The sequence below is a fragment of the Esox lucius genome, chromosome 7, assembly GCF_011004845.1.
Source record: "Esox lucius isolate fEsoLuc1 chromosome 7, fEsoLuc1.pri, whole genome shotgun sequence".
Classification (NCBI taxonomy): Eukaryota; Metazoa; Chordata; class Actinopteri; order Esociformes; family Esocidae; genus Esox; species Esox lucius.
This window is the reverse complement of record NC_047575.1, coordinates 35,756,197-35,783,979: the sequence shown is the minus strand read 5'-3', so window position 1 is coordinate 35,783,979 and position 27,783 is coordinate 35,756,197. Positions and strand designations below refer to the sequence as shown.

General features: G+C 43.3%; 1 protein-coding gene across 6 annotated transcripts in view; it reads left to right on the top strand.

Annotated features, from left to right (window-relative positions):
* The window catches only part of cux1a (cut-like homeobox 1a), a 166,418-nt gene extending 148,266 nt beyond the window's left edge, over positions 1–18,152 (top strand). For 4 of the 6 annotated variants that reach the window (XM_010870925.5, XM_020048296.3, XM_034293340.1 and 1 more), the window contains 4 exons: positions 1,028–1,312; positions 5,511–5,699; positions 8,083–8,386; positions 8,551–18,152. In XM_010870925.5, the coding sequence (XP_010869227.2) occupies positions 1,028–1,312; positions 5,511–5,699; positions 8,083–8,386; positions 8,551–8,995 (1,223 nt within the window). In that variant the 3' untranslated portion in view covers positions 8,996–18,152. The remainder of the gene's footprint in view (positions 1–1,027; positions 1,313–5,510; positions 5,700–8,082; positions 8,387–8,550) is intronic. The other 2 variants (XM_020048295.3, XM_020048294.3) reach the window with 2 other exon arrangements.
* The last annotated feature ends 9,631 nt before the right edge of the window (positions 18,153–27,783 follow it).

Genomic DNA, 27,783 nt, shown 5'->3' with positions numbered 1-27,783 from the left:
GTGGCCTTCCTCCTGGCCTCAGCTGGGGAAGACTGATGAGTTGGCCTTCCTCTGCTGGCAGACTGGGCAGTGTGGTGTGCCCACTAGCTGCTACCCAGTCCACAGACAGCAGACTGGACCAGTAGCACACACACACACACACATCAGGGTGAACAAGGTCCGTCTGCATCCATGGGCCCGGTGCCAACCCCAGCATGTTGGACATGCTCTCATCAGCAGTCTGCAAGTACTCAGTTTGAGTTCAGGTTGATTTACTGTAAAGCACGCAGCCTGAACAGAATCCTGAATCTCACAATGCATACAGCTAATACACACTCACACACACACACACACACACATACACACGCACGTCTGATCTACTGACAGGTGTTTTCCCGTCAATGTAACTCAATGTGCATTTTTTTTTTCTGCAGGGGAGAAGAAAATTGCAAATGCAGTGATTTTCTACTTGCGCCCCCCCCTCTCTGTCCCCCTCTCTCTCCCTCTCACTCTGTCCCCCACTCTCTCCCTCTCACTCTGTCCCCCACTCTCTCCCCCTCACTCTCTCCCTCTCACTCTGTCCCCCTCACTTTGTACTCCTCTCTGACAGACTGCTGTCTTGGGGAGAACTGATTGGCCTTGCACTGGGCCAGCACACAGCCATTGGGTAGGGGTGGGATGACACAATGGCACTGACACATTACCGCCAATCATCCTGTCTGTGTAGGAGCGTGTTGGAATGACTGACCCCAGAGTAGTCTGCTGACAGACAGTGGGAGTGCTGATGCAGTACAGTCTATTTGACAGCCTGGGCACTACTGCAGTAGGCTGCTGAAGTTGGTGGAAACAGTATTAGGGCCCCTCTGAAAACCGCGCGACTGTAATCTGAGAATCAACTTGGGTCCCAATTCAATCAAAGGACTTCACCACAGCTTGACATATTTCGGTCACGTTAGCGTCCTACTGCGGTCGTGTGGTCCAGTCTTCGACCACGTGCCTGGTCCTTCTGTCCGTCTCTGAGCCTTGGTTCTCTGCCCTGATTTCACAGAGAACACCCCAAAGACCTCAGCCAGCTGCAGCCCGGCCCCGGAGTCACCCCTGAGTTCTGCTGAAGAGTCTGTGAAGAGCCTGGGGGATCAGGGCAGTGGAGGGGGGGTCTCCCAGGTCCCCCCCAGAGAGCTCAGTGAGCCCTCTGAGTCCCAACCTGGCACCCCACTGCCCGTACCCGGCCACTCGGGCCTCAGCATTCAGGAGATGGTGGCCATGTCACCGGAGCTGGACACCTACGTGATCACCAAGAAGGTCAAGGAGGTGCTGACCGACAATAACCTTGGTAAGTTGGATATGCCACGGATTGTTTTCATGGTTACTTCAACAGCTGTTCCTATTCACCCTGTTCCCCCAACGACCCGCCTCGCCCACGGTGAATGTGGGCTGTAGCCCTCACCTGGAGATGCTGTCACCGCGCAGCCATTTTGTGCCAGGATGGTCAGCACTGATCACACACCAAAGTTATTTTTATATGACTTAACCAAATGCCATCACGAACTAGGACCAGAACAGTTGTTGTAAACCTTTTTAGGGTTTATCTTGCATTTTTATCAATTTCAGCATTTTCTATGCGTACCTGTTTTGAATGATCCTCTAAACTAAACTACAGGCAGTAAAGGTGAGGGGGGGTGTACCTTTTGCTGAAGCTTCAGTGTTTCCTACGCATCCTCTCCTCTCATTAATTAGAATTAGCACCCGTTATTTCCAAAACGCCTTGGCTGAAAGTTGCAAGACTTCAAACGAATAATGTTGCGCCGGGTTCGGCGCCTGTGTCATCATTGTACTTATTAACTTTGCTCCAGAACGCCGATATGGTCCTTACCGCACCAGCCTCATGCAAGCCTGCCCAAGCAGACATGCTTTATCAAAAAGCTGGCCAGCTAGCTTATTAGCTGTCCCCTCAGCTAAAATTAACCAGTGCCGTTATCAACTCACACAACAAAGGAATAGTGAGCACACTTTAAAAACTGTGTTGGGAAGAGCTCAGAGGGGTGATAGTTAGGGTCTGGTTGAACGAGCATCAGAGGGGTGATAGTTAGGGTCTGGTTGAACGAGCATCAGAGGGGTGATAGTTAGGGTCTAGTTGATGCAGCATCAGAGGGGTGATAGTTAGGGTCTGGTTGATGCAGCATCAGAGGGGTGATAGTTAGGGTCTGGTTGATGCAGCATCAGAGGGGTGATAGTTAGGGTCTGGTTGATGCAGCATCAGAGGGGTGATAGTTAGGGCGTGGTTGACGCAGCACCAGAGGGGTGATAGTTAGGGCTTAGTTGAACGAGCATCAGAGGGGTGATAATTAGGGCGTGGTTGATGCAGCATCAGAGGGGTGATAGTTAGGGCGTGGTTGATGCAGCATCAGAGGGGTGATAGTTAGGGTCTGGTTGATGCAGCATCAGAGGGGTGATAGTTAGGGTGTGGTTGATGCAGCATCAGAGGGGTGATAGTTAGGGTCTGGTTGATGCAGCATCAGAGGGGTGATAGTTAGGGTGTGGTTGATGCAGCATCAGAGGGGTGATAGTTAGGGTCTGGTTGATGCAGCATCAGAGGGGTGATAGTTTGGGTCTGGTTGATGCAGCATCAGAGGGGTGATAGTTAGGGTCTGGTTGATGCAGCATCAGAGGGGTGATAGTTAGGGTCTGGTTGATGCAGCATCAGAGGGGTGATAGTTAGGGTCTGGTTGATGCAGCATCAGAGGGGTGATAGTTAGGGTCTAGTTGATGCAGCATCAGAGGGGTGATAGTTAGGGCGTGGTTGATGCAGCATCAGAGGGGTGATAGTTAGGGCGTGGTTGATGCAGCATCAGAGGGGTGATAGTTAGGGTCTGGTTGATGCAGCATCAGAGGGGTGATAGTTAGGGTCTGGTTGAACGAGCATCAGAGGGGTGATAGTTAGGGTCTGGTTGATGCAGCATCAGAGGGGTGATAGTTAGGGTGTGGTTGATGCAGCATCAGAGGGGTGATAGTTAGGGTCTGGTTGATGCAGCATCAGAGGGGTGATAGTTAGGGTCTGGTTGATGCAGCATCAGAGGGGTGATAGTTAGGGTCTGGTTGATGCAGCATCAGAGGGGTGATAGTTAGGGTCTGGTTGATGCAGCATCAGAGGGGTGATAGTTAGGGTGTGGTTGATGCAGCATCAGAAGGGTGATAGGGCGTGGTTGATGCAGCATCAGAGGGGTGATAGTTAGGGTCTGGTTGATGCAGCATCAGAGGGGTGATAGTTAGGGTCTGGTTGAACGAGCATCAGAGGGGTGATAGTTAGGGTCTGGTTGATGCAGCATCAGAGGGGTGATAGTTAGGGCGTGGTTGATGCAGCATCAGAGGTGTGAAAGTTAGAGGGGTGAAAGCCCAGTGGAGAAATAGCCAGTCCTTTCTGTCTGTCATTAGTTTATTTGGAATAAATGCGGATTGGAACAGTAGAGGATTGGAATGAAGCCTGGTTGTCATAGGGTTGTCTCCACCTGGCTCTGTCAGACCACTCAATTAGCCCCACAAAGAACGTGTCTGGTCCCCCTTGGGTTCCCTGGCCTGGCCACGTCTCTCCTCCCACTCCTCCCCTGTCAGGAGGGTGACACACGCAGCCAGGACCAGTGATGGATGGTGTCGTTTAGCGGCTCGGTTCAGCCAAACTCACAGAGATGGGGCCAAATCACCCCCATGTCTGTCAAGTAATGTCGCCCACAGCTTTCTATAGCACCGGACCCTCTTGTCTCTCTAGTTATGGATACAGTGTGTTGTCACTAGCTCACCTGGACAAATAGTTATAATACGTATAGGTTACAAGCAAAGTAGCACTTCTACCTGATTTAACCCATGTAAACCAAATGGTAACGCGGTCATTTCAGACCAACTGAGCCGTGTTCATCAAATCAGCCAGCCTCTCCATGATGTCATCAAGGCAAGCTAAATAAAAAAAATGATCTGTTTTGGTGTTGCGCAGGGTTGGGTTATTAGCAAGCATCGTCTTTGTTTTGTAAACGAGATGTTTTGGAATTAGCGTAGACACACATGATGCACTCAGCTAAATCCTTTTTATTCAGATTTGTGCATGAAAATGTGACCAATCGTTGTCATTTGTTCCACACGTGTTTTAGGAAACATGGCCACAAAGGATTCCTCTGGGTGAACTTTTTTCCCAGCTTGGACTCAAATCTAATCTGTTTCAGTGGAATGTTACAGGACATTAGGTTGTCCACAATGTGTCTTTTCTCTGGTGCTGTGATTTATGACAATGGATTGTGTGATTTGATTTAGACACTCATGGTTAATTTAGAATAGATGAACAGGTCCACCCGTTCATACAGACAGATCTAAAGGGCCATACCCTCATGGCATCCAATTAAATGTGATAAGGACATGGTTTGAGGTGCGTGCGTGCGTGCACGGGTGTGTGCACGCAATATTTCTGTGTGTGTACTATAAGCAGGAGTGTGTGCACTTTAAGTGATGTTGCGTGTTCAGCGCACAAACAAAGCCCTGTCAGAGCCTGTGAGAGTGGTGGAAATGGCTCCTTCCATCTCAGAGCTACGTGCTCACGCACGCCCCAAGAGATTGTCTCAGCGGGGCTGGCATCACCTGTTCTCCCTCACAGCCTCCCCAGCCCGCGCTGTCTACCCATCCTCGTCTCTTGAATCCCAGCGCCTTTCAGTGGTGCTTCACATCTCTTCCTCGCTCTCACCGCCACGCTGCCTAGCTGCGTTTGTTCAGCCGCCCCGACGTTCAGCTCACCTGCATGAAACAATGTGAGAAGCACAGAGAAGAGCAACACAGCCCCTCCTCGCTGCCAAAGGCATGTTTGAGGGGTCCCCTGGGACGTGGTGAGGGAAATGGAGCTTTGCAGCGCTCTGCGTGAGAGCTCGCCAGCTTTTGAAGCCTTTCAAGGACGTGGGGTTCTGCTGTGGTGAATGTTTATGCTGCGAACAGAGAGAGAGACCTTGGCTGTTGTTTTTTATTTTATTTATGTGAATCCAGACCTTTTTTTCATGCCTTTAAAACAACTCCGGCACTCAAACGCCAGTCAAAGACTATTTAAACTGCCTCTTCTGAGTGAAGTCAGCCACAGTCACAGCCAACAAAACGCTGCCAACTTCTGATGCCAAGTTTTCAGTAGCGCCCTGTCCTGTACCCTGGAAACTTAAAGAACGTGTAATGTTGATGCCTGTTAATGCGTGGATTTCAAGTTTATTCCAATAGCAACCACGCATAAGAAGCCTTTTAAATGTTGAAGGTTGACAGCAGCTTATTCTTTTTCTAGTGGTTTTCAGGCATTCTTTGTACATTTTCCTCTTAATATTGCTCTATTCATGCGTCATGTGTCGTAGTCTATAATTTGTTTCTCTTAACAAATTTGTAAAGTTCATTTTTTTTCCTATTAACCTACAGCATGTCAACTGAAGGATCTAGTATATTTCTGATGCTAACGGCCTTGTCGTGACTCCCCCGTCTGTCCCCTAGAGTGTGGCTCTAACAGCCCCCTTTCTCTCCAGGTCAGCGTCTGTTTGGGGAGACCATCCTGGGTCTGACCCAGGGCTCAGTGTCTGACCTGCTGGCGAGGCCCAAGCCCTGGCACAAGCTCAGTCTGAAGGGACGCGAGCCCTTTGTCCGCATGCAGCTCTGGCTTCAGGACCCGCGCAACGTGGAGAAACTCATGGACATGAAACGCATGGAGAAGAAAGGTCATACCACTATCCTCTCTCTTTGTTCCTCTTTACCTGCCTTTCTTCCTGACCTCTGTTTCCAGATGACATGACCCCTAGCCTACCCTCACACTTTATGCTTCTGGATCCGGATTGGCTGAAGCCCGTGGACATGGTGTGTAATGGTCACCATGTCCTTGGAGTTGGCCCAGACCATCTATGTTGTCCTAGGCCCAGACCAGGGCAGTTCAACCAGCTAGCTACCTCCATAGGCCTTGTTTCAACCCACAACATCTGTCCCTGCTTCCCCTCCCTGGAACCAGGCCATATCCTCAAGGCCACCAGGCAGCCCTGGTAAGCGCTTAGCGGGGTGTAATGTGGAGGATACAGTAAAAAGAGACCGAGCTGGAGAGAAACGAGAGAAAGAGGCAGAGGAGGAGGGAGCGGGGGGGGGGGGTGTCTTTCAGATTGCTCTTTTTCCTCTAATAGCACAGATGCGTCCCTGGGCTGAGTCAAACAGCCCAGTGCTCCTGGTTAAGAAGGAAAGGGGGAGGTGTGTGTGTTGGCGTGCGTGTGGGAAGGGTGAGGGATATGTGTTTCTCTGCACTGTCAGGATGGATCTGGGCTGGAGACATCAACCCTCTCATCAGACATGACGGGCCCCAGTCTCTCCAGGGCCCACTTATTCAAAGTCCAATGCACTCATCAGACCCCTTTTTTTTCTCCTCTCTCTCCCTCTCCATGAGCTAAGTGAACGTTCTTGGAGTGATTAGGCCTGTTTAACACTTCTCCTGAGGTAGAAGCGGCATTACAGGTCCTTCTTTAGGGCTGGAACTGGGGCAGACGCTAGGCTAGCTATGACGTGGTGTGCGGGCCGGCATTAGCATGGTGAAGCACTGAGGCTAGCCTCAGGGGATATCGTCATTAGCCATCCGACGCTAGGCCTTTTCCATGCCCAACTCCTTATCCATTTAACAGACATTATTTTATAACACATCACTATGAAGCTTTGTTCTATGTAGTTTAATGACAATAACATATTGTATAGATGATAGATAATGTGTTGTTATGCAAGGTATATGCATAATGTATGGATAGATAGGTGATAGATAACTAAACGATAAGGCACAAGGGGGTGAGGTATATGACCAATATACCACGGCTGAGCTCTGTATCGAGGCTCTAAGCTGTGTTATGTTGGCCACATACCATGTCCCCTCGTACCTTATTGCTGTCCCAGCTATCGGCCAATAAGGATTCAAACTATATGTGTAAATATAATATGTCTGCGTCTGTATTGGTGGGCGATAGATGAGTCATAGGTCATAGATAATGTGTATACTGCGCATAGATAGATCAGTAGTTTATGTTTGTTTTTGTTTTTTGGTCTTAAGCACTTTACATTGTATAGTCAAATTTTCGCAAATGATAGATCAGCCGCTACGTACGGCTATAGAGGCTTAATGAACGCTCTGTTTCCCCTTAACAGATTATCTAGGATAAGCTTACCACTACTCCAGTCCGTCTCCTCACCCTTTGAAGGTTCAAAGCAGTCAGCCTAAGGGAAACAATGGTCAAACATCTTAAGCTAAAGGGGAAGAAGTAAGCCAACAGCCATTAGCATGGGAAAGCTAGCATTTGAAATGTACAGTCAGGCAACTTATTGTTTGCATGGCTGAATGGAGTATTGCTTTATAAAACAAAATAATGTTGCTGATGTGATTTATATGTTTATTCGTATATATATAATTTTTTCTGCCATAGTGAGATTTGTGTGACTACCATGTCAGTCACATAAGGTAAACACCTTTAAATTTGTCATGAACGGAAAGAGAGGGTTTTTCAGAGCAGTTGAGCAGTCGATATCCGCTCATTGTTGGACATGGGGACCATACCACCCATGTTGTTGTGTGAGGGAATGAGGGGCTCCTGAGAATTAATGGAGTAATACTGCCCCCTGGTGGCGTGACAATTGCAGTGCTGTGGTGTCTGAAAGCCTCTTATAACATCACGTCCACATTTGCAAAAAGTTGAATATGCAGATAATCTGCTTAAACTCCACAAGAGCAGGAATAAGATTAATGCGCAGTTGGTAAGAAATCTTTTGTTGAAAGGCGGGGCACTTGGAAGAAATCATGAGGTGCCATACAATAAGGGGCACGGCCAGTCCTACTGGCTGTACAAGGTGAAGAGCATGTCACCATTAAGTCCAGGTCATTCTTTTTTCGATTTTTCTCTCAAGCATTTAGACAGCAGATAAAAATGAAGAGTGCGTTTACTGAAGGTGCTTTGGGTCGGATTCAAAATATAAACTGAAATCCAAGTCAGCCTTGTGTGTATTCACGTGAATTAGTTAACCCTTTCCTCCCTGCACAGGACTCACACATACTTAACCCTTTCTCCGCCTGTCTCTCCCTGCTAGCCTACATGAAGCGGCGCCACAGCTCAGTGAGTGAGAGCCAAACGGTAGACAGCGGCGGCTTGTCGGGTGGAGACTTCAGCCAGGGAGGGAGTCCACAGCACGGTCTCGGCCACCACCTGCACCAGCAGCAGCCCCCCCAGCAGCACCTGAAGAAGCCCCGCGTGGTGCTGGCCCCCGAGGAGAAGGAGGCCTTGAAGAGGGCCTATCAGCAGAAGCCCTACCCCTCGCCCAAGACCATCGAGGAGCTGGCCTCGCAGCTCAATCTCAAGACCAGCACCGTCATCAACTGGTTCCACAACTACAGGTGGGTGGCGAGGATGAGCGGTGACACACCCAGGTCCCAATACCCCCCCCCCCCCCCCCCCCCCCCCGGTTTGTTTGTGCTGAACTGACACTCCAGCTGTGAGTCCGTCCGTCCGTCTGACAGACTGTGGGTTGTCTGGGTTTCTCCTCCCCTCTGACTCTCAGGTCTCGTATCCGACGGGAGCTGTTCATCGAGGAGATCCAACGAGGCGAGGGCGGAGAGGGCGGCTCCCCGTCCACCAGGGCAGGCAAGGCCAGCGAGGGGGACAGCTGCGATGGCACGGAGTCGGACGGCACGGTGGAGAGCACGCGGCCCTCCCAAGATCCTCACCCGCCCTCCGAGGGGGAGGGGGGCTCCGACCACAGAGACGAGGGAACTACCTCCGCCACCAGCAGCACCGCGGCAGGTACCAGCAGCCACCACAAGGGCGGCGCCCTTGATAGCCTGTTCAGCTTCCCAGAGAGCGGCCATGTTTCCTCTGTGGCCACAACTGCCCGCAACCCCCGTGACAGCAGCCTTCGCAAAAAGAAAGCTGCCAACCTCAATAATATCATCCACCGCCTGGAGAAAGCTGCCAGCAAAGACGAGCCCCATGAGTGGGAGTTTTAATAGGGTCCCCCATGCTCACGCTACCAAGGAGAGAGTTCCTATTTTTCTAGTGCCCTGACTGCACAGTCCCAAGGCTAAGCTGGGAGCAGTGCTGCCGGAGAACAACTGGCGTCTTTAACGAGTTTTCATATCTAAGAGGTTTTAGAGGTTTTTTTTCGGAGAAGTGAAAGAAAGGCAACAACCTGGTTTTGTTTGGAGATAAAGCACTTAACAGCCCTGCTGGCCACAGGGTCCAAACACCATGGGCCAAAGGTGCAAAAGAGACGGAAGACTTGCTCTACTCCCAAAGGAGTGTTACAGCACAGGAAGAAAAATGTCAAAACAAGCAATTCTGTGTGTTTATTTGTGTGTGTGTGTGTGTGTGTGTGTGTGTGCTCGCGTGTGTGTTTCCCTTTGAGAGATTTATTTGCCACCTCAAAGTTTTCTAACCTTGTTCGCTCAGTGAGTATTCACATCTAGCTGACCAACTGTTACAAATATTTCCCTTTTTCTCTGTTTTCTAAGAGGTTCCTTCTCGTAACCCCACAGTAGTTTGGCTATCCTTAAGGATGGTCAAAAAATAAGAACAGAAAGATAAGCGTTCAGAAAATAAGCGACTGCCTTCCTTTCTGTGCCCCATAAATGGCCATGTGATGGCTTTGGAACTCTTAATATGCTATGGACTCCATTGAGAAAGGAATCAACATTTTTATCAATTATTTTTCTCCTCTGAGAAAGAAAAAAATACTTTTTATAGCGATTTGGTTGCCACTAAGAGATTGCACAGTCGATCGACTCTAAACAATTCTAGTTTTGATTCCTAAATATTTGGGAAGGATATAATGGGTATAAAGAGAAGATTCAAATGATCAGTTGAAAAAATATGATCACTTTTTAGTTCCAAATGTTTCACTGTACAACATAAAATGCAATGGTCATGTCAGGAAAAAGGAAAAATCTGAAAAAATGTTGTTGTGGCTGACTTTTAGTGTTCTTTCTTGTGAGTGACCTAGAAGCTCTTTGATAATTAGTGCACATTTCTTTCATAGCTTTAACTGACTTTCGGGGAACACCATTTTGGTAGCACTGGGAGCATTTGTTTAATACACTCCATTTTAGGCAGAAATCTGGTTTGAGGGGGAAAAAAGTTAAAAAAAAAACTAAAAAGAAGTAAAAAAGTTCACGGGGAATTTCAGTCTAGAGACATTTTTAAATACGAACCCTGCTTTTTAACCTCTTTAACCAGAAAAACCACACTATTGTGACCTCAGAACCAGGGCAGGCCGTAGAGCCGACGGACACTGCTCTTCACAGGTTGGCCCTCAGACAGGAGGCTTGCGTTTCATTGGGTGAAAAAGCCAGGAGATGCACAGCTCACTTTACTGTATATTCCAAGCTTCAGGCTCTTCTGCTCTCAACTCTTTACCTAAAGTTGTGTGTGTGTGTGTGTGTGTGTGTGTGTGTGTGTGTGTGTGTGTGTATATATATGTACATTGTAAAAACTAAAGACAGACACGAAACACAAGCTCCTGTTGCGTGACGGTTCTCCCAAACGGTGCACTATGAGGAAAAGAGGGAGTGTCTTGTGTGCTCCTGTGTAGACGAGCTACAGGACCTGGTCATGGGCACCTCTCACCCTCCTTTAAAACCATCTGACATATATTCTCCACAGACTGCCATGCTGTATTGGCCAAATGGTCCAAACAGTGCCAAGGCTAAGTAGAGAAATCTCAAAGTAATTCTTTACTGATTTAATAAGTAATACCAAAAGTTATTTCCAAAGTACTGTCAATGTGACACTCCCAATCCAATTTGGTCCTCTCTGTTTCCAAATGAAGCTGATTCTCCCAGCAGTCGAAATGCCCTCTCTTCCTGAAATGACCAGCAGTAGAATTGCTTCATGACTGTTAGGTAGGACCTCCATTCTCCCCCTGGACCTACATCCTGGCTCGCTGCATGTCAATATATCTCAGAGGTTTAGATCACGTGACACGGGTTGGTGGATTAGACAGAGACATTAGTTTTATACTTAACCCTGAACTCGACACCCCCCCCCCCCCAGACCCCCACCCAATCACAACCTCCTCCTGATCTCCTCCTACGCCCCACACTCACAGTGCCTGCCACCCCCCCAACCCCCCCACTCTCCCTGTGTGTCTGAGTGTGAGATCGCACATCCACACGAGCACAAGTAGGCGTGTTCATGTGTGACTTCTGTATGCACGTATCATACGTGGGGGTCGTGAGGGTGTGAGTGAGGACTAGCTGCCGTGCTCTGCCGTACACACCATTTTGTGTGTGTGTGTGTGTGTGTGTGTGTGTGTGTGTGTGTGTGTGTGCGCGCGCGGGTGTGTCTGTGTGTTTTATAAATCTGTGTGGCTTTGATTTGTACATACCCGCTCAGATGTAGAGTGCACAACTGCCACCCTTTCTTTGTTCTAATGTTTTGTAAATGACTTGGCTTCTGGCATAGCAGACTTACAGGAGGTCCCTTTATGGCCATATATTAAAGACACAGTAGATCACTCCAACATATACATTATTATTTTTGCTTATTTATAGGTGCTGTATTATACAATTGTATGTCTAATTTGATTTCTGTTTTCTATTATTATTATTATTATTATTATTATTAATTTTATTATTATTGTTATTGTATGGAAGGGACTATAAGGGGTTCTTTTTTTTTTTTTAGACTGATAGACTGCCGGCAGTATTGGGTTATAGGTACAAGATGTAGTTGTCATACATGTATATTAGTGATATTTGAAGACGTTTTGACTGTCATTGATATGGTTTGAACTGAAATAACAGAACAACCACATGACATTGTCTATAGCATTATGGTGCATTCTCCGTTCATCGTTTGATGTGTCTGCATTTTTAATTTCCTCTTCTTTTTATTTTTTCCTTGTATGCATTTTCCATACAAGAACATTGGAAATCAGGTGGACTTCTATTCTGTGTTGTATGTTTTCCGTGTACCACTGAAACCAGAACAGGACAGTATTTGTGTTGGTTCTCCAGAACATTTGGCATCACCTCAGAATCTGACATTTACTTTAAACATTTCCCCTGCTATATTCAAGATGAAAATTAGTAGTAATAGCAAGATAAGTATATATGGACTTTAATCTAGCAAGACTTTGGAATTTCCTGTTTATTGGCCATGTTTGTAGGACCAGGAGATTTTGGGTCTTTACCATCCAACCAACATGTGGCTCTGCACAAGGCTATGGATCATAAACTGTCAACTGAGATGCACTCGATGAAATCGAAAACGTACTCAATTTAATGCTCTTAGTACTATGCACATCAATATTCAGACGATTATTTCATTGAATCTGTTATTTACAAAATATATGTTTATTTTCTCCACACCAACTGATCAAATGACCTGTCTATATGTCCTGTAACATTTACACAGATCTGTGTGTGAAGCACAAGTACTACTGACCGAAAACCTTTTCAGAAGGGGAAGCCAACAAAAGCATCACAATTTACCCTAAAAGTGTGATTGCATGCTCTTAAAGATGTTTCTGTGCCGCTGCGGCTTTACAATAAGCTTAGTCTTTAATGACTTCACATAATGAAGTTGTAATGAGATTAATTTTGCAACTTTTCAAATTGCGTGCATTTGGAGCACAATACATTGGACTTAATGTACGGCTGTCTGATTCCCGCCTCATACCCTGCCCCTCCGACAGCAAAGCTGCTGGTGATTGGATCACCTCCGGAGGGCAGTGAAGTTAGCACACTGTTCAAACGCCCTGCATCCTGCCCGGTTCCAAACCACGCCTCCCTCAAGTGCCACACTGCCGGTCTGGGCCAAGCCACAGCAGTCCCTGTCAGCTGGTCAAGCTTTTCTACTCCACTTCCTCTGAGAGACATTGGCGACTGAACAAAAATAGTTCAAGAGTGTTTTTCTCGTTTTGATAATAGCACAAGCGCTGCAGCATGTAATGGTCTTTCCATATAATAGCTTTTGACAAGTTTAAATTAATTGTACCCTAAAACATTACCTAAAACATGACCTTTCAAAAAAGGCATTGATATATTAGCACTATTAATTAAAGAGACATCTTAGCACTTAGCGGTCTGTGAGTCTTTTCCTCCAGACTACTTTAAGTTCATGAGAGTGCCTTTGCCTTTAAGTGATCCAGGCCCGAGTGTTTGTTTTAAGGATTACTCATAAATGAATGCAGTAAAGCTGACTCAGTCTATTGAACTGAAGTCTTGCACCCATCCCATTGTCATTCTTATAAGCATTTTCATCTCTGCTTTCCAAGTCTTGTGCAGGCACTACATGGAAACAATAAATCATTTTGATCGGTCTCCTACATGCTGTTGACGTCTGGAGTTGTTTTGTCTGGAAATGGTCCCCTGCTGTTAATCAAAGGAATGGCAGTTGTGGGACTGTCTGCAGTCCTGGGCTGGCTCCTCCAGAGGTGATGCCAATGCAGACTGTTGAAGGCCACAGATTAATAGAAGGTACTCAGTCAGAAACCTGGTCAGGTAATAGAGGCACTGGAGTTGTTGCTCACTTAACCTAGGCCTAAAAAACACCAGCCGTGTTATTCAATGGAGGTTCCTTTGGAGGGAGTATTGTTGACATACATTGGACAATTAATGCTAAAAGCATAAAAAGTGGTAATATGTATTGTGTGTATGTGTTGCAAAGCAACAGTCCATTTGAAGCTTTACTTGCTTGCTTTGTTATTTTAGTATTGTAATGTCCACATCATTCAGTATTTCAGAATATTGGAAATTAGAAACATGGATAGAATATGAAGTTCTGATTTGATAACGTTATGATTCAATTGTTAAATATAATTCTGTACAGACATTTTAAAGTCAGGTCTCTGCTCATTTTGAAGTTAGGATTAATATTTTGCAGTGAAATTGGCATAACTGGAAATGTAACCAATTTCTGTTTTGCTAAATGATTAAAATGTAAATAAATCCTACTCAAAAACAAAAAGTTGATTCAGTTACAACCAAAATGCTCATAATATGCTAACAATGTTTTTATCATAAAATATATTCTATTAATATTACAGAGAAAGCAGCAAAGCTTCCTTTGACACCAACTGTTGCTTTGTAGAACCTACAGATGAAACATTATAGAGTCTTAAATGAGGCATGGGTAATGCCAAAATGTCATAAACATGCTGACTTTGATCAATTCCAATTGTGCTTTGAGATACACATCATATAAATGTCTGTCATCCTTCCTCTAAAGGACTGTTCTTTGGTGTAAATTGCATGAAAATCAAACATTATGTCTGGATTTTGTAAGAATCACTAGTGAAAGGGATTTGATCAATGGTATGTGATGGCCCCAAAGGGATTTCAGTTTGATACTATTACTAACATGTCAAGATGTGCTGTCATTATAACTGTTGTCAGCTATTGTGTGGATAGTGCAGGCGATATTAGTAATAGCTGACAGGCAGTGCTTTTGACTGGTAGCTGATTTTGTGTGGATTTGTTTCCTTTATCTACTTCTCATTTGACGCTAACGGATGATTTTAACAGAAGTTCACTCACTGTCTCCTCATATCTTGTTCTGCTGTCAGCTATTTTGGAAACATTGCATGTGTTATTTGCCCTTAAGCCCAGAGGGAATGTTTTTAATCAACCATAATTAACTTTCTTCTTATCTGATTTTTTTTTTTCATTGTATGGAGGGTTGTGTACTCTTACCTAATGGAAGTCATTCTGGTTGTAGTAGAAACCAAAGTGGTTAAATGAGTTTTAAAAAAACTTCCCTATTTTGAAACTGAACTTCATTGGTTGTTGTTGATGTATGCCACACCTCTTTCTTCATGCTATAGATTACGTTCACATGCATGACATTGCTTTGCCAGACTCTACTAATCGGGGATTGCATCTGCAGTATTCAAGGACAGGATGCGCCTTGTGACCACAGTCATAGAAATAATGCTAAACTGAATAACACAGAACATAGACAAAGACAGATATCACACACCAGTACATGAGCAATACAACTTAAAAATAAGGACCAAATCTGTCTTGACTACTTGTCTTTGACTGTTTTCCATGTTCATCCAGAGATCCTAAAGAACAGACTACACAGAGGTCCATCTTTTTTTTTCTTTTTTTTTTTGCTCCTGTTTTTGTGTGTTTCTGTCATTGACAAGGAAATGTTTTCTTTAAGTGTGGGTCTGTTTTGTAGATATGGAGTTGTGTTTAGCTTTCTGAATGCACGGGTAAGATTCTGATTATCATGAAGAATTAGGGGAGGGGATTTTACAGTGGAACCCTGGAGGAAGCATCCAAATCAACACTGGTTTATACAAAGGGCATTTTGCATGTGTTCGTGCTTTTCATGTGCTACAGTTCCCTTCTGTGTTTTCATATTCGTTTTCAGTTTTTAAGAAAAACACAGGTTGTTCCATTTAAGTCCTACGTTAAGCAGTGTACAATTTGTTGCAGAATCTATACAATTATTTTGGACGAATTTCAGGAATTTGCCCTTTGCAAATATTTTTCTATAGAACTAAAGCAGATTGCTATCAATATTATATACACTGTCATATAAAATTGTACAGATGAAATATATCCTTATAGAAAGTTAAGCATTACCATGAGTTTGATTTTGTTATTACTGTCAAAGTTTTTGTAGTTCTCGCTCTCTGTAGGGTTGATGTGTTTATAGCTGTTTTATTCTTCCATATCAGGACTACAAAAACCTCCCTCTTCTGTGAGATGGACTATAACGATCATTGCAGATGTTTCACCATTAGCTAGTGTTAAGGTGTTAGTCTTTCATGGATTCACATTTCTCTTTAAAACCTTTATTCATTTCCTATCCTTAACGTAATCTGTGAGACAAACGTTAGCCCAGTACAACACAGAGACCATTGTGTTGATTGTTATAAAAGCATTATAGAACCATATCATGTCACATCACCAGCCCCAAATTTAAGCTGGTTGTGATTTCGGCCGCTTAAGTCCTGCCTTGTAGGCTCTCCATATTCTTATGTCAGGAGCCACTGGTTTTGACAAGGTTTTTTAAAGTGTTTGCCAAAATCACAATGAAATCTGATTTGCCTTCCCAAGAGTTTTTTTTTTAACATGTTTTTCAATGTTTTCCTATTCAATTGAATGTGTCTAGAACACAGCTGTGGACAGTAGGCCTATTGTGTTTGGTTGGAAGTGTCAGATGTGGACATGGTAATAGTTGGGATGACATTGACATTTGAAATAGAAACTATGAAAATGATCAATGTGAGCAGTAATGATATCCACTCTGAATTTGGTTGATGTGTGGTCATATATACTAGTCTATGCATTTCAAATTGCCCAATGCTGATTTACATTTTGCATCCAACACAGTGAGTGGCAAATAGGTTACGATCAATATATGTTCATGTTTACATCGATTAATTGCTGGTTGTGTTACAGTAGTACAGTGTTTGTCTATTGTCAACCAATTCCAAATGGACAATTCATTTAATCTAACCTAACATCCGTTAAAGCTGTGTTTTTAGAGCTTTAGTGAAGAAAGCATGATAGAACTACATCACCCACAGTCTCCTTCTTCAATTTAGCACTGCTCCATTGGCCTCAAATGACTAGGATTTTGGAAATGGACAAATCTCTGCTAAACTGCTGAATTCAAATTAGTTTTGTTTTCTCTTTTCCAGTTAACATTTGTTAGGCTATATGCTATATCTCTCTAAGATCATGGTTTTCAGCTTGTCATATTATCACATTCTTATTTGCTAATTGTGAAAGATCAAAGCTAGCTAGAATACTCAGAGGTGGTTATGGCTCCTCCCCTTTCCTACTATCCTACCGGGTTTAGAAACAACCTTTAGAGTTCTATTTTTCAACTGATGATTTTGAAACTGGGACATCACAAATGAGGAGGGGTGTGCGTGCGTTTGCGTGTGTGTGTCTGTCTGTCTGTCTGTGTTATGGATGCCAATTTGGCCCTTTGTCTTCTCCTTCAAAGTTCCAGAGGTCTCCAACTTTTGTGTATTTGGTCATGCAGCCATCTCTCATCAGTTGAACCACTGTAATGTCCAGTCACTTTCTTGGTAGGCTTTCAGTTTAGTGTATATACATATCTGCATACACAGGTCACATTGGTCAAATTAATGTCCTTTAATAGCAGATCTTGAACACCTGTTACAATATACACTGCAGATTTTTGGTAATAATTTAGAGTAACATGTTGTTGTGTTTTTTATTTACTTTTGCATTGTAAATGGTTTGAAGAAGATTGCAATGTTATCTCAAATAATATTTGACTATTTCACCACTGCTGTAAAGGCCTTTTAATCCTTTGAATGAAAGGTAATTTTTTTTAACACTCATTTTGGCCAACTCCATTAGTTATGACAGATATGGCTTCCATATAAATTTGTTTTTGTGCTATTTAATTTCTTGTGATTTAATCTTTACTAAACTTCACATTGAAGTTGATTACCCTAATGTTACAAATGGAAAAAAAATATCTTCAACCAAAAGTGTATTTCTCAAAGACTTGGCACTTGCGGCCGAAGATTGGCGCAATTCGCTTTTCCTCTAACACTTCACTTAGAAATTTAAACTTGACTTGGGGCAAAAATGGTAGGCATTCATATGACGTTGTGTGTGTGCAGTATGTGTGTGTGGAGTGTTGAGCAGCTCCTATGCAGTGAAGGGCTGCAGTTTTGTTATTCCTATTCCTTTTAGTTTGTGTCCCATTTTTTACTGACTGCTTTTGAAGTGAGGAACCCTCCCACCATCTCAGCTGGTCTAGTTGCGTCTCTCAAAGCTCAGGTGGAAACTACTTTTAGCGGAGTCATTGTGTCACTATCACTGACAGCAACAGTCATCCTCCTCTTCATCGCCAGTCCAGGGAGAGGTGTAGCTAGTTGCTGTCGGTTAATCTATTTTTCTAGGCCTCATGATCATCGACAATGAGAGGTTAACACCTTCACAGAAAAAAAAAAAACCTCTTCCTGTTAGTTATCTTGTCTGTTTTGTTGATCTGGTTCCTTTTTATTTGGTCATTTAATTCATGTAGTCTGTTCTCAGCACTGTAAGACAGTCCCTATACAATATGGAGAAGCAATATCACTGTATGAAACTCACTATGTATTATTATTCACTAGCACCCTAGGTGTAATAATTGAAGTAAATATCTTTTATACAAACACAATGCTGGCGTGGTGTCTTTTTTTGCTGCAATATCACTGTTGAATTTATTAACTGGTAAAACAGTTGTAATGTGTACTATGTAATGTGAGCTGTATCAGCAGCTTCCTAGTGGTGTACTTGGCATATTTACTGTCCTGAAACAAAGAATTTCTCCCTTAAAAATGACTCTTGACTATAACTATTGACTGTGACCTACCTCGGCCTTAAACAACACTTTACTGGCTACTGTATCTTTCCAAAGCTCACAATAAGCCCATATCCATATTCATTGTAACTTAATCATCTATGTTCCAACATCAAAATTAATTCTAAGAAGTAACATCTGTGTTGTGTTTAATGAGCCTTATTGATTTTTTGACCTTTATTCTCTGACTCCTGCTCTTGTGAGTCTCAGATTTACATAAGGTTGTAGTCAGGATCTCCATATACGGTATACGGGAAATCATGTAAAGATGGCTGAAAAGATTGCTTTATTCTAAAGCGTCTTGAAGACCATTAAACTGTAGCTATCAATTTATAACGAGAACAGTACATTTGTCTTAGTGGGCCTTACTGTAAGTCAATGTCACTTTTGATAAGTTTGTTAAATGACTGAAATGTGAATATATCCCACTCTGAACAACGTATATTTCTTAACTTTCTTTACAAAAATTGTGATTCTGTTATATAACAGAAACATTTAAACTCTATCTTACTATAAACTCTATCTTACTATAAACTCTTACTATAAACTCTATCTTACTATAAACTCTATCTTACTATTTACATAAAATAATGTTTCTCTACCTAATCACCAGCACTGGCGTAGCATTATGGATCCTTTTCTGGTTTCCTAATCGGTTGAGTTCTGATTTCCATTCTGTGAATGTGTCCCTGTGTCACAGACCGGGCTGAGCAATATCAGGAGTCTGGGTTTACGTCCCTCCACTGGGGTTGAGTCCCTCCACTGGGGTTGAGTCCCTCCACTGGGGTTGAGTCCCTCCACTGGGGTTGAGTCCCTCCACTGGGGTTGAGTCCCTCCACTGGGGTTATGTCCCTCACTGGGGTTGCGTCCCTCCTTCCACATCATAACAGGCACACCCAGCCTCCCTACTGTAGCAGCACCAACTACCTCCCAGATAATCTTCCTCCTCGCCCTGTAATCCATTTGGAGGGATGTCTTGATCATTGTAATGTCCTGTTGGTGCCATCTTGCCTCCACCTTCTTGATGGTTTTCACAATGTTCCATGGTAAACACAGCCGTTCCAAGGTATTCAAACTAAAATATATGTATCTTTTTTTTTACACTGACATTGAAAATCAATGAATGAATGAATGGTGTCGTTCGTTTGATTTTGGGAAATATTTGTAATAAAGATGAAAGACTGAAATACTGTTCGTTGCTTGGACCACTCCAGTGCGTAGCTTCCACAATCCACGGCAGCCAATTGGCGCCAGAAAGCCCACCACACAGATGGAGAGGTGAGCAGTAATGTGGCCAGGTTCAGAAGTTACCCATGACACCAAGGTTAACACTTTGGCTTAGGATTGGTGCCATGGGGTCTTTAGTGACCACAGACACTCAGGACACCTGTTCAATGTTTCTGAAATCTGAAATACACCACCTAGTGTCTCCTTCAATACTCTGGGGCATTTTATTTAGGGCTAATCAGGAAACCCTTCAGTTAATGTTAGGAAATGGTAAAAGAAATATTTTGTTCATGATTTGGAATTGCAACCCTGATTATGGAAGGTTTCCCCTGGGAAATACTACATTTTTCATGTGAATATTGTTGGTTACAAGAAAAAAAGGGAAGATCTTTCTTGAAAACATGACTTGTCTTTAGCATTTTACATAAAGAAAAACAATTGTCTTATCATTTCAGTTAGGGTGTGTAAACCACAGGTAAGCAAAAAACAACATTGATGAAGTTGTAGTAGCTTTCATAATAACATGGATTTTGTCACTGGGAATAAGAGTTTATTCAAAGCCCAAATGCTGTAAACACATTGTTGTAATTTACCACTTCTAAAACAATCCATTTAATCAGTAAGGGTGAGTTTGAGTTGGCATGATCTCTCAGGATGCTGCCAGCAGAGGGCACTATTGTCCAGTTTTAGGATATCTTTTATTCTAACACAATTGGGTCCTTCTTACCATGTGGTGCCATTTCTATCCCCAGTAAAATATTTATTTTTAATGGAAAGCTGTGGAAATTTTTATTCCAAAAGTTTTTAAATACAGTATGGTGTTCTTTACCTTTAGGCTAAATTACAGAGAAATTCTAAAATGTTTGATGTAGAAGTTCACCTTCAGTCTTGCTCACTCACAAAGCTTTGGCATACTCAAATTCTCTATTTTTTGTTGTAATTTTACAGTTGTTGTTATCGAATTCCACCCTGTTAGGCAGGTTTTTTAAAACCGTAATTTGAAGGTGCATTTTGTAGAATCCTGCCACTAACAAAATACTGAATTTTCAACAACTACAGGACTTGTCTCCTACTCCCCTCTAAGCAACAATACCAGAATAGTATTAACTACTTCATGGTGGTTTAGGGTGGGTGGGTGATGGTGCTACTAGTATCTGAAGTGAGTATGAGGAGACTCAAAGCAAACGTAGACAGACTGGCTAGAAAGTTGAAATGGAATTTAAGGCACACGGAAAAAATTTTGTACTAAGAAAATATTTCAAACATTAAGTTCAGCTGTCTTCTGGTCATTTATGAAAGTACAGTAAACATCTTACATATGGCCTCTTAAACAATACCATCATTCATATGTTTGTGTTAACTTGTTGAGATTGAATGGTTCAACTAAACACACAAAGATTGTGTGTTTTACCCTTATTAGGGAAAAGGTAAACTAGATTTGGATTCTTGAACAAACTGCCTGCATTCATTTGGATTTAAGTGCCTGAGTTTGACCAAGGTGTTCCGGTCCCGTCCCACCGGGAGGAGACCCCGGGAAAGACCTAGGACACGCTGGAGGGACTATGTCTCCCGGCTGGCCTGGGAACGCCTCTGTGTCCCCCCGGAAGAGCTAGAGGAAGTGTCTAGGGAGAGGGAAGTCTGGGCATCCCTGCTTAGACTGCTGCCCCCGCGACTCGGCCCCGGATAAGCGGAAGAAGATGAATGAAAAAAAAGGATGAGTTTGACCAATACATTTATCTTACAGTCCAACATGACCTTTTTCTTATAACATATAAGAAACATTTAAAATACTACATTTTTTCTTTGTGGAAATGTTGTGGTCCACATGCTAGTTGTATGAGTATTTTCATGAGTCTATGATTCATTCACTTTACTGTCAGTTTAAAGGTCCACTCATAAAGCGTCATTTCAGATTGTTGTTCTCTCCTTATACCTCGTAATCTGAAGGTTAACCTCTGGAGCCAAAATACTAGAATAGAGCAATTCCAACATGCACATGTTATGCTGTTCTGACGATTATTGAAATCTGCTATTTTGTCCAAATGTACTTGTTTGTTTGTTGTTTTATTTGACCTGGGCAAACACACTGACCCAAGTGTTATTCATAAGCACTGTCTGGAAACAACAATCACAGAACAAAACAATCATGGAATAAACAATGATACAATATACAGACTAACCATTCTAATTAAATAAAACTACACATTCATTTCTGTCAAAATTCTTAGCCAAGTCGAGTGCTATTCCACACAGACTTGACATCCAAAGAAGATCTACCAAACTCAGTGCTTACTAAGGGACTCAACATTGTTGACCAACCCTGTGATCTTGTTTTATAACCTTTCAGCATTTCAACAAAGATGTTTAGGACGTTAAAAGCTTATGTAGTGGGGCTTTATAAATAGACTAATGAAGTGATCTACATGTCTACAAAGAGGTCCAGACAACTTTTTGGTACGCGATGCAGTGATGAGCATTAGAACTGTCTAATGTAATAAAACAAAGGCTGATATTGTAGGAACTGATGGGTGTTCCTAGTTGTTCTTTCACCTGTGCAAATCTACATGAACAACTACTAGCCTAGCATTTAAAAATATGTAGATCCAACAATATGATAAACAGAATCAAGGGATTTCAGAGTAGAATGGGCAGACGGTAACACCATAGTAATTAACAGGTAAAGAACCATTGGCTTCCTTCTAGCCAGAGAAAAGCTAGATTTGGTTCTATAGAAGAAACACTGTAAATGCAAGTTTCAAGCTAATATTCTGGCATTTGTATGGGGGAACGTATTCAATTGCAGAACCATTCAAAGAGTGGAGGTTTAACCCAAGTAAGATATTTTAAAGAGTCTTTGAGAAAAGCATGTTTAGTTATGCCATGTATAAGCTTTAAATTCTTAAGGGCTTCCTGTACAGCTGCAAAATCAAACGGTATCCTAGACCCCTCTAAATCTACAGTCAGGGTATTTGCTTAGATAGTGTCATCCGCAAAGAGATTATCATCTATTGTAACCTATTGACCAATAGCATTCATGTATATCGTAAAAAGAACATTCCCTAATACAGCAGATAGTGTCAACAAACAGATTAAAGTACCCCCAGTTTTCCCATAAGATGTAAAAATAGAAACCTTTACTCACATTGGCTACACTAAGTCCCCAGACAGACCAAAAGTCTTCCAACTTCCTTTGAGCCGTTGCACAATAGTTTAATTTGCTAGGATGTCATCTCTCTGGAATACATCTGAGGATGTCACTGAGATTATTGTGATCTGCAATATCTGATCATGTTTGCATTGCAGTCACACTTTTGAAAATGTGAAGGATTCTGCCTTTCATTAAGGGGCCTGTCATGTCCAATGCTCCCTGTGCAAATTAGACAGGGGTTCAATGGAAATGCAACATGACAATGATTTTGTTGGCTCAGACTTTTCTGGGGTACATTTGTTTGTTGTAATCATGCTCTTCCTGTTCAATTATAAAATAAATCAGTTTCAGATTCCAGGATTAATGTCATCTCTCCTTCACACACTTGATCACAGCACGCCCTGTTGGCATGTACTTTGCCGTTTCCATGGGAACAGTTCAGTGTGAAAATGCCATGCTGGGAAGAATCACCTCACCAATGATGCCCTATGATGTCTATAGAACAGACTGTTCTAGTTCCTGGTCAAGGTAGTTTGGCTCCACCCACACTGTCTAGGCCACCTAATCAACATCTGTCCTGTGAAAGTGTTGTGGTCTTTACTGTACACCTTCTCAAATACACACTAAAACCAAAACAGGCACAATGCTTTACAGAACAATGTATAAAACTAAAATACATATTTATTTTGCAAAGCATCAAATACAGGTATACATTTGCAAGTAGACACCTGTAACAACACTCTCAAGAAAGCTTACAGAATTTTTTTGTAATTTTTTGTTCTGACTGTAAGTCAGTCTTGGTGTGTGTCTGCTATGTCCTATGTAAAATAACAAAACACACTGGCAATTATTATTATTGACCTCAGGGAGCAGCGCATTAAAAAAGAGAATACCCAGCATGTGATTTTGGTGATTGTCTTAACATGCAAAACAAGACCAACAGACTCCTTGAAATGCAGGAAAGGGCCCTCAAAATGATCTACTATAAAATAATTGACATTAATATTTGTATTTTGAGAAGATTGTACAGGCCCGTGCAAAGCAAATGACAAAATACCCCACTAGCTATTAAACGTGTATATCAAATGCAAGTAACAGAAATATTGGCCATCCCTGCACAGAAACAAGCTGTGCCCTTAAGCTTTTTTTTTTCTGCCTTTCACCATGTATTCTCTGTTCGGATCATGATTGCTTTTGACAGAGCCTGTCAGCTGGTCTCTTTACCACATGCCAGACGTCTGACTGACCTCCATCTTAGTGTGTGCACATGTGGGTAAGGCAACACAAAGGCTTAATGGTACACAGCCCTGGCCCGGGTGGGATCTTATAGGCAGGCCACATAATGACAGCCATGCAGCTAATAATACAAGATTTGCATGTTGGATGTTATTACCATGGCAACATTAAAGCCAGGGGGGCTTCAACCAAAATTGTTTGCTGTATTTTATCAAATAGCACCTTAGAGTCAGCAGCTAGCTGACTAACGTTGGCCGGGACACCGAGTCACCCGGCCCCGCCTACCAAGTGCAGCTTTTTCTCCCACTTCATTAAGCGTTACTGCGTGGGGAAATTGCAGGACAGCACCTAGCCGAGGTGTGGTCAGATTTGCTGGGGTGAGGTGCTCCGCAGATGGGGCCACCCTGATATACAAGGTGGCGTTTCCTTCGAAGCCAGTGGTTTGTGCGACGGACCCGGCTAACACGAGAGAACCCGGGAAGACTGGACTCTAGACGGGCTGCTGTGTTCTGGATAAGAGCCCCACCAGGAGGGAGTTGCAGTAATCCAGAGTTGACAAGTGCCTGTATAAGTACCCGTGTTTCCTGTTGAGAGGAAAGGTGGTACTCTACACAGATTTTGGAGCCTGAACTTGCGGGCCCATGTTACTGCCTTGGTGCCTTGGTGCTGATTGATAGGGTGTTGTCACGGGTCACACCAAGGTTCTTTGCTCTCTGGGAGGACACTGCAGCCATGTCAACCGTGATGGACATGGAGGAGGGCCTAAAACCAATCTTTGGCTGACACTAGTAGTACAGTAGGTTTCTGTTCGGCAGACGCTGATCCTCGCCACGTCACCTGGTAGGCGTGTTCCGCCAGGTAGGAAGCAATCAAAGGGTGTGCAGAGACGACCGAGGGGGTGGTAAGTCAGAGGTCATGGAGAAAAGTGTTAGATTTGGTGTTGTGGGGAGCCCGGGTTAAATAGAGGAGAGCAGTATCAGTCCAGTGGCCCATGTCGAAGCCTGACTGGTTAGGGTCAAGGAGATGGTTCTGAGAGAGGTAACCAGGAAATTGGTTGGAGACGGCATGCTCAAGTGTCTTGAAAAGAAAAGACAGGAGGGATCCCGGACTGTAGTTTTTGACCACTAAGTCTTAACGAATGAGGTACGGATATTCTCAGCTTCCTTTGGAAAGTGGTTGACAGAGTCAACTGTGGAGAGGGAAGATGGCAGGGGAGGAGGAGGAAGTTTGGCGGGTATCACTGACAGCTTGGAATCAAAAGAGGAAATCGGTGGGTAAGGAAGAGGGAAGAGAGACTCTGTTTTGAAGAAATGAGCAGCCCTGGGCCTGTACCGCAGTTATCAGATGCCCCCTGGACTGTGGGAAAACATGTAGCCAGATGAAAAGAGAGCAGCTGGAGAAGCAACATTTTCTTGGGAAATCAATGTCTCTGTCAGGGCCTGAAAGTCAAGGGCCTTGAGGGCAGCAAAGGCAGAGATGTCCTGAAATGTTAGCTACTTAACATGAGCTAGTAGGGACTTGAGGTAAGAATCCAGCTTGCTTCATTAGCCTGTTGTGCTGCCAATGACACTGGCCGTTTAGATTTAGCTTTTTAGCAAGGGGGCGTTGACAGAGCTCTAACAATGCCATAAATCACTGAGGAGTTTAGAATGTATATTTTTCTGCGCAAAATGCGCATAGATGATTTAAATGGCCCTTTTCACATGGAATCATTGTTCCACACCATATACCGTCTCAGGATGTCATATAACAGCTACAACGTCAAAATGGCTGGAGTGGGCCCCTAAACTTCAAAGCCATCTTAGCTGGGGGCACAGGGGTAGGAGTGCTTGTGTGTGTGTGTGTGTGTGCACGTGGTAGTGTGCATGTATGGCTCTGCACTGAACCTTTTCATGTGGTGTTCCTGTGCCTGTAAGTGGAGACAGCTTGGAGTAATTATTCTGCCCAACTGGTAAAGAGTTCATGATGCTGATGAAATGGATGATGTTGGGGGGGCATTCTACGATTAGGATCTCATACAGTGCAGGCTGACTTGTTTTACAAAGACTCTTTACAGAACATGCTGACTGAATAATTTAATACATCTTAGTTCATTCCTCAAAGAAACATTATAATGACCAGGACAATATTATTGGCACCTTGCAGAAGTAGTTAGAAATAATTTAATTTCAAACAGGTGATTTTCACTTGCATGTGCCTGCGGTATTAAAATCACCCATTCAACCAGATTGAATAGAAAAAATAACTCAGCCTGTTGTTTTGTGTCAGAAAGAGCATGAATACAAGAAACCGAGATAATAAAAATATTTTAGCAAATTCTGACTGTAATTGGTCATAAAATACCTGACCAATTTGCTGTGGACAGATGAGACCAAATTAGAGCTTTTTGGTAAAGTTCACATCTCTCAAATCTCTGTCAGGACCCCAAGCACTCTTCAAAAAGCACCAAGGCATGGTTCAAGACAAAATACTGGACAATTCTGAAATGGCCAGAAAATAATCAAGATCTAATTTTTATTGAAATCGAGGACCGAGATCTGAAAACAGCAGTAGGGAGGAACCATTCAAATTATCAGTTTGCACAATAAGAGTGGGCCAACCTGCCAGTTAATATGTCCAGGAGGCTCATCATTGGCTATTGGAAGGCTCATCGTTGGCTTTTGGAAGGCTCATCGTTGGCTTTTGGAAGGCTCATCGTTGGCTTTTGGAAGGCTCATCGTTGGCTTTTGGAAGGCTCATCGTTGGCTTTTGGAAGTGCTTGATTGCAGTTATTTTGGCCAAAGTCTGTGCTACTAAATACTGAGTATAGGGTATCGACAATTTTGTCAATTCCATTTCTGTTCAAGCAAAGGTTCTGTAATATCTGTGAAAGGGTGCCAAAACCTTTGGCCACAACTATATAGATTTGTCTTGATGTAATTCTTAGGAATTAACTGAATGTATGGAGGGTGGATTAAGTCCAGATGCTGAGGTGGATGATGAAAAAATGCTAGACTGGCCATAGTTGAGATAACATTGAGACAGGGTCTTCAGTGGAGCCTGCACTCAGACTAGGCTGTTTGAAACAGGGTGAGACAGGAAGAAATCTCAGCCCCCCCAGGTCACTCAATCTCTGCAACTTCCTTTTTTCTCCATCTTCTGTCTTTCTTCCTCCATTCCTCCATCTGATTCCTCCCTTAATTACTTGTCTGTTCAACCGGTAACCTTGGCCCAGTCTACTGCCTTTAGCATATGGGCTAAGGTGTTTTGGAATTAGTTCACTGCTTCTTCTTTCAGATAATATCAGTGTGGCCTCTTGAGCACACCTTCAGCTGTTAGCAAAAACTGTCACAACCATTATCAACATTTTAGAATTGCTACCTTATTAGACCCTCCACATTCCCAGTAAGTTCACCAAATCATATACTTCCATATGATCTTCATGATCTGTCAGAGGTCTACAGGTTGTTAGCTGTCTCTTGCAGTTCCGCAGGTCTCCATTCCTTCAGTAATATGTGATATGATTTCTTCCACCTCGCATAGATAAAAACAACTAATGGGATAGTTGCCATCCCTTGCTAAGCATTGTAATCAGAAGTTTATTGCCCACTAAAAGTCTACACTGTTTCTTAGATGGATCTCTGAGGTCATTAGAGCAATCTAATCCTTTGGGGAGCACAGAATACACAAGGCCATGCTCAACCTTGAACAAGTGCCCCAAGCTTATGGAAGTCACTGAAATGTTGGCCAGAAAGTGGCACTGACCCTTGGAAAAGGGAGCATCTTTCTCTAGAAGAGGCCAGCAGTCTTACACAATGCAAAAAGTTGATTATTACTCTACATGTGCATGACTAGTCT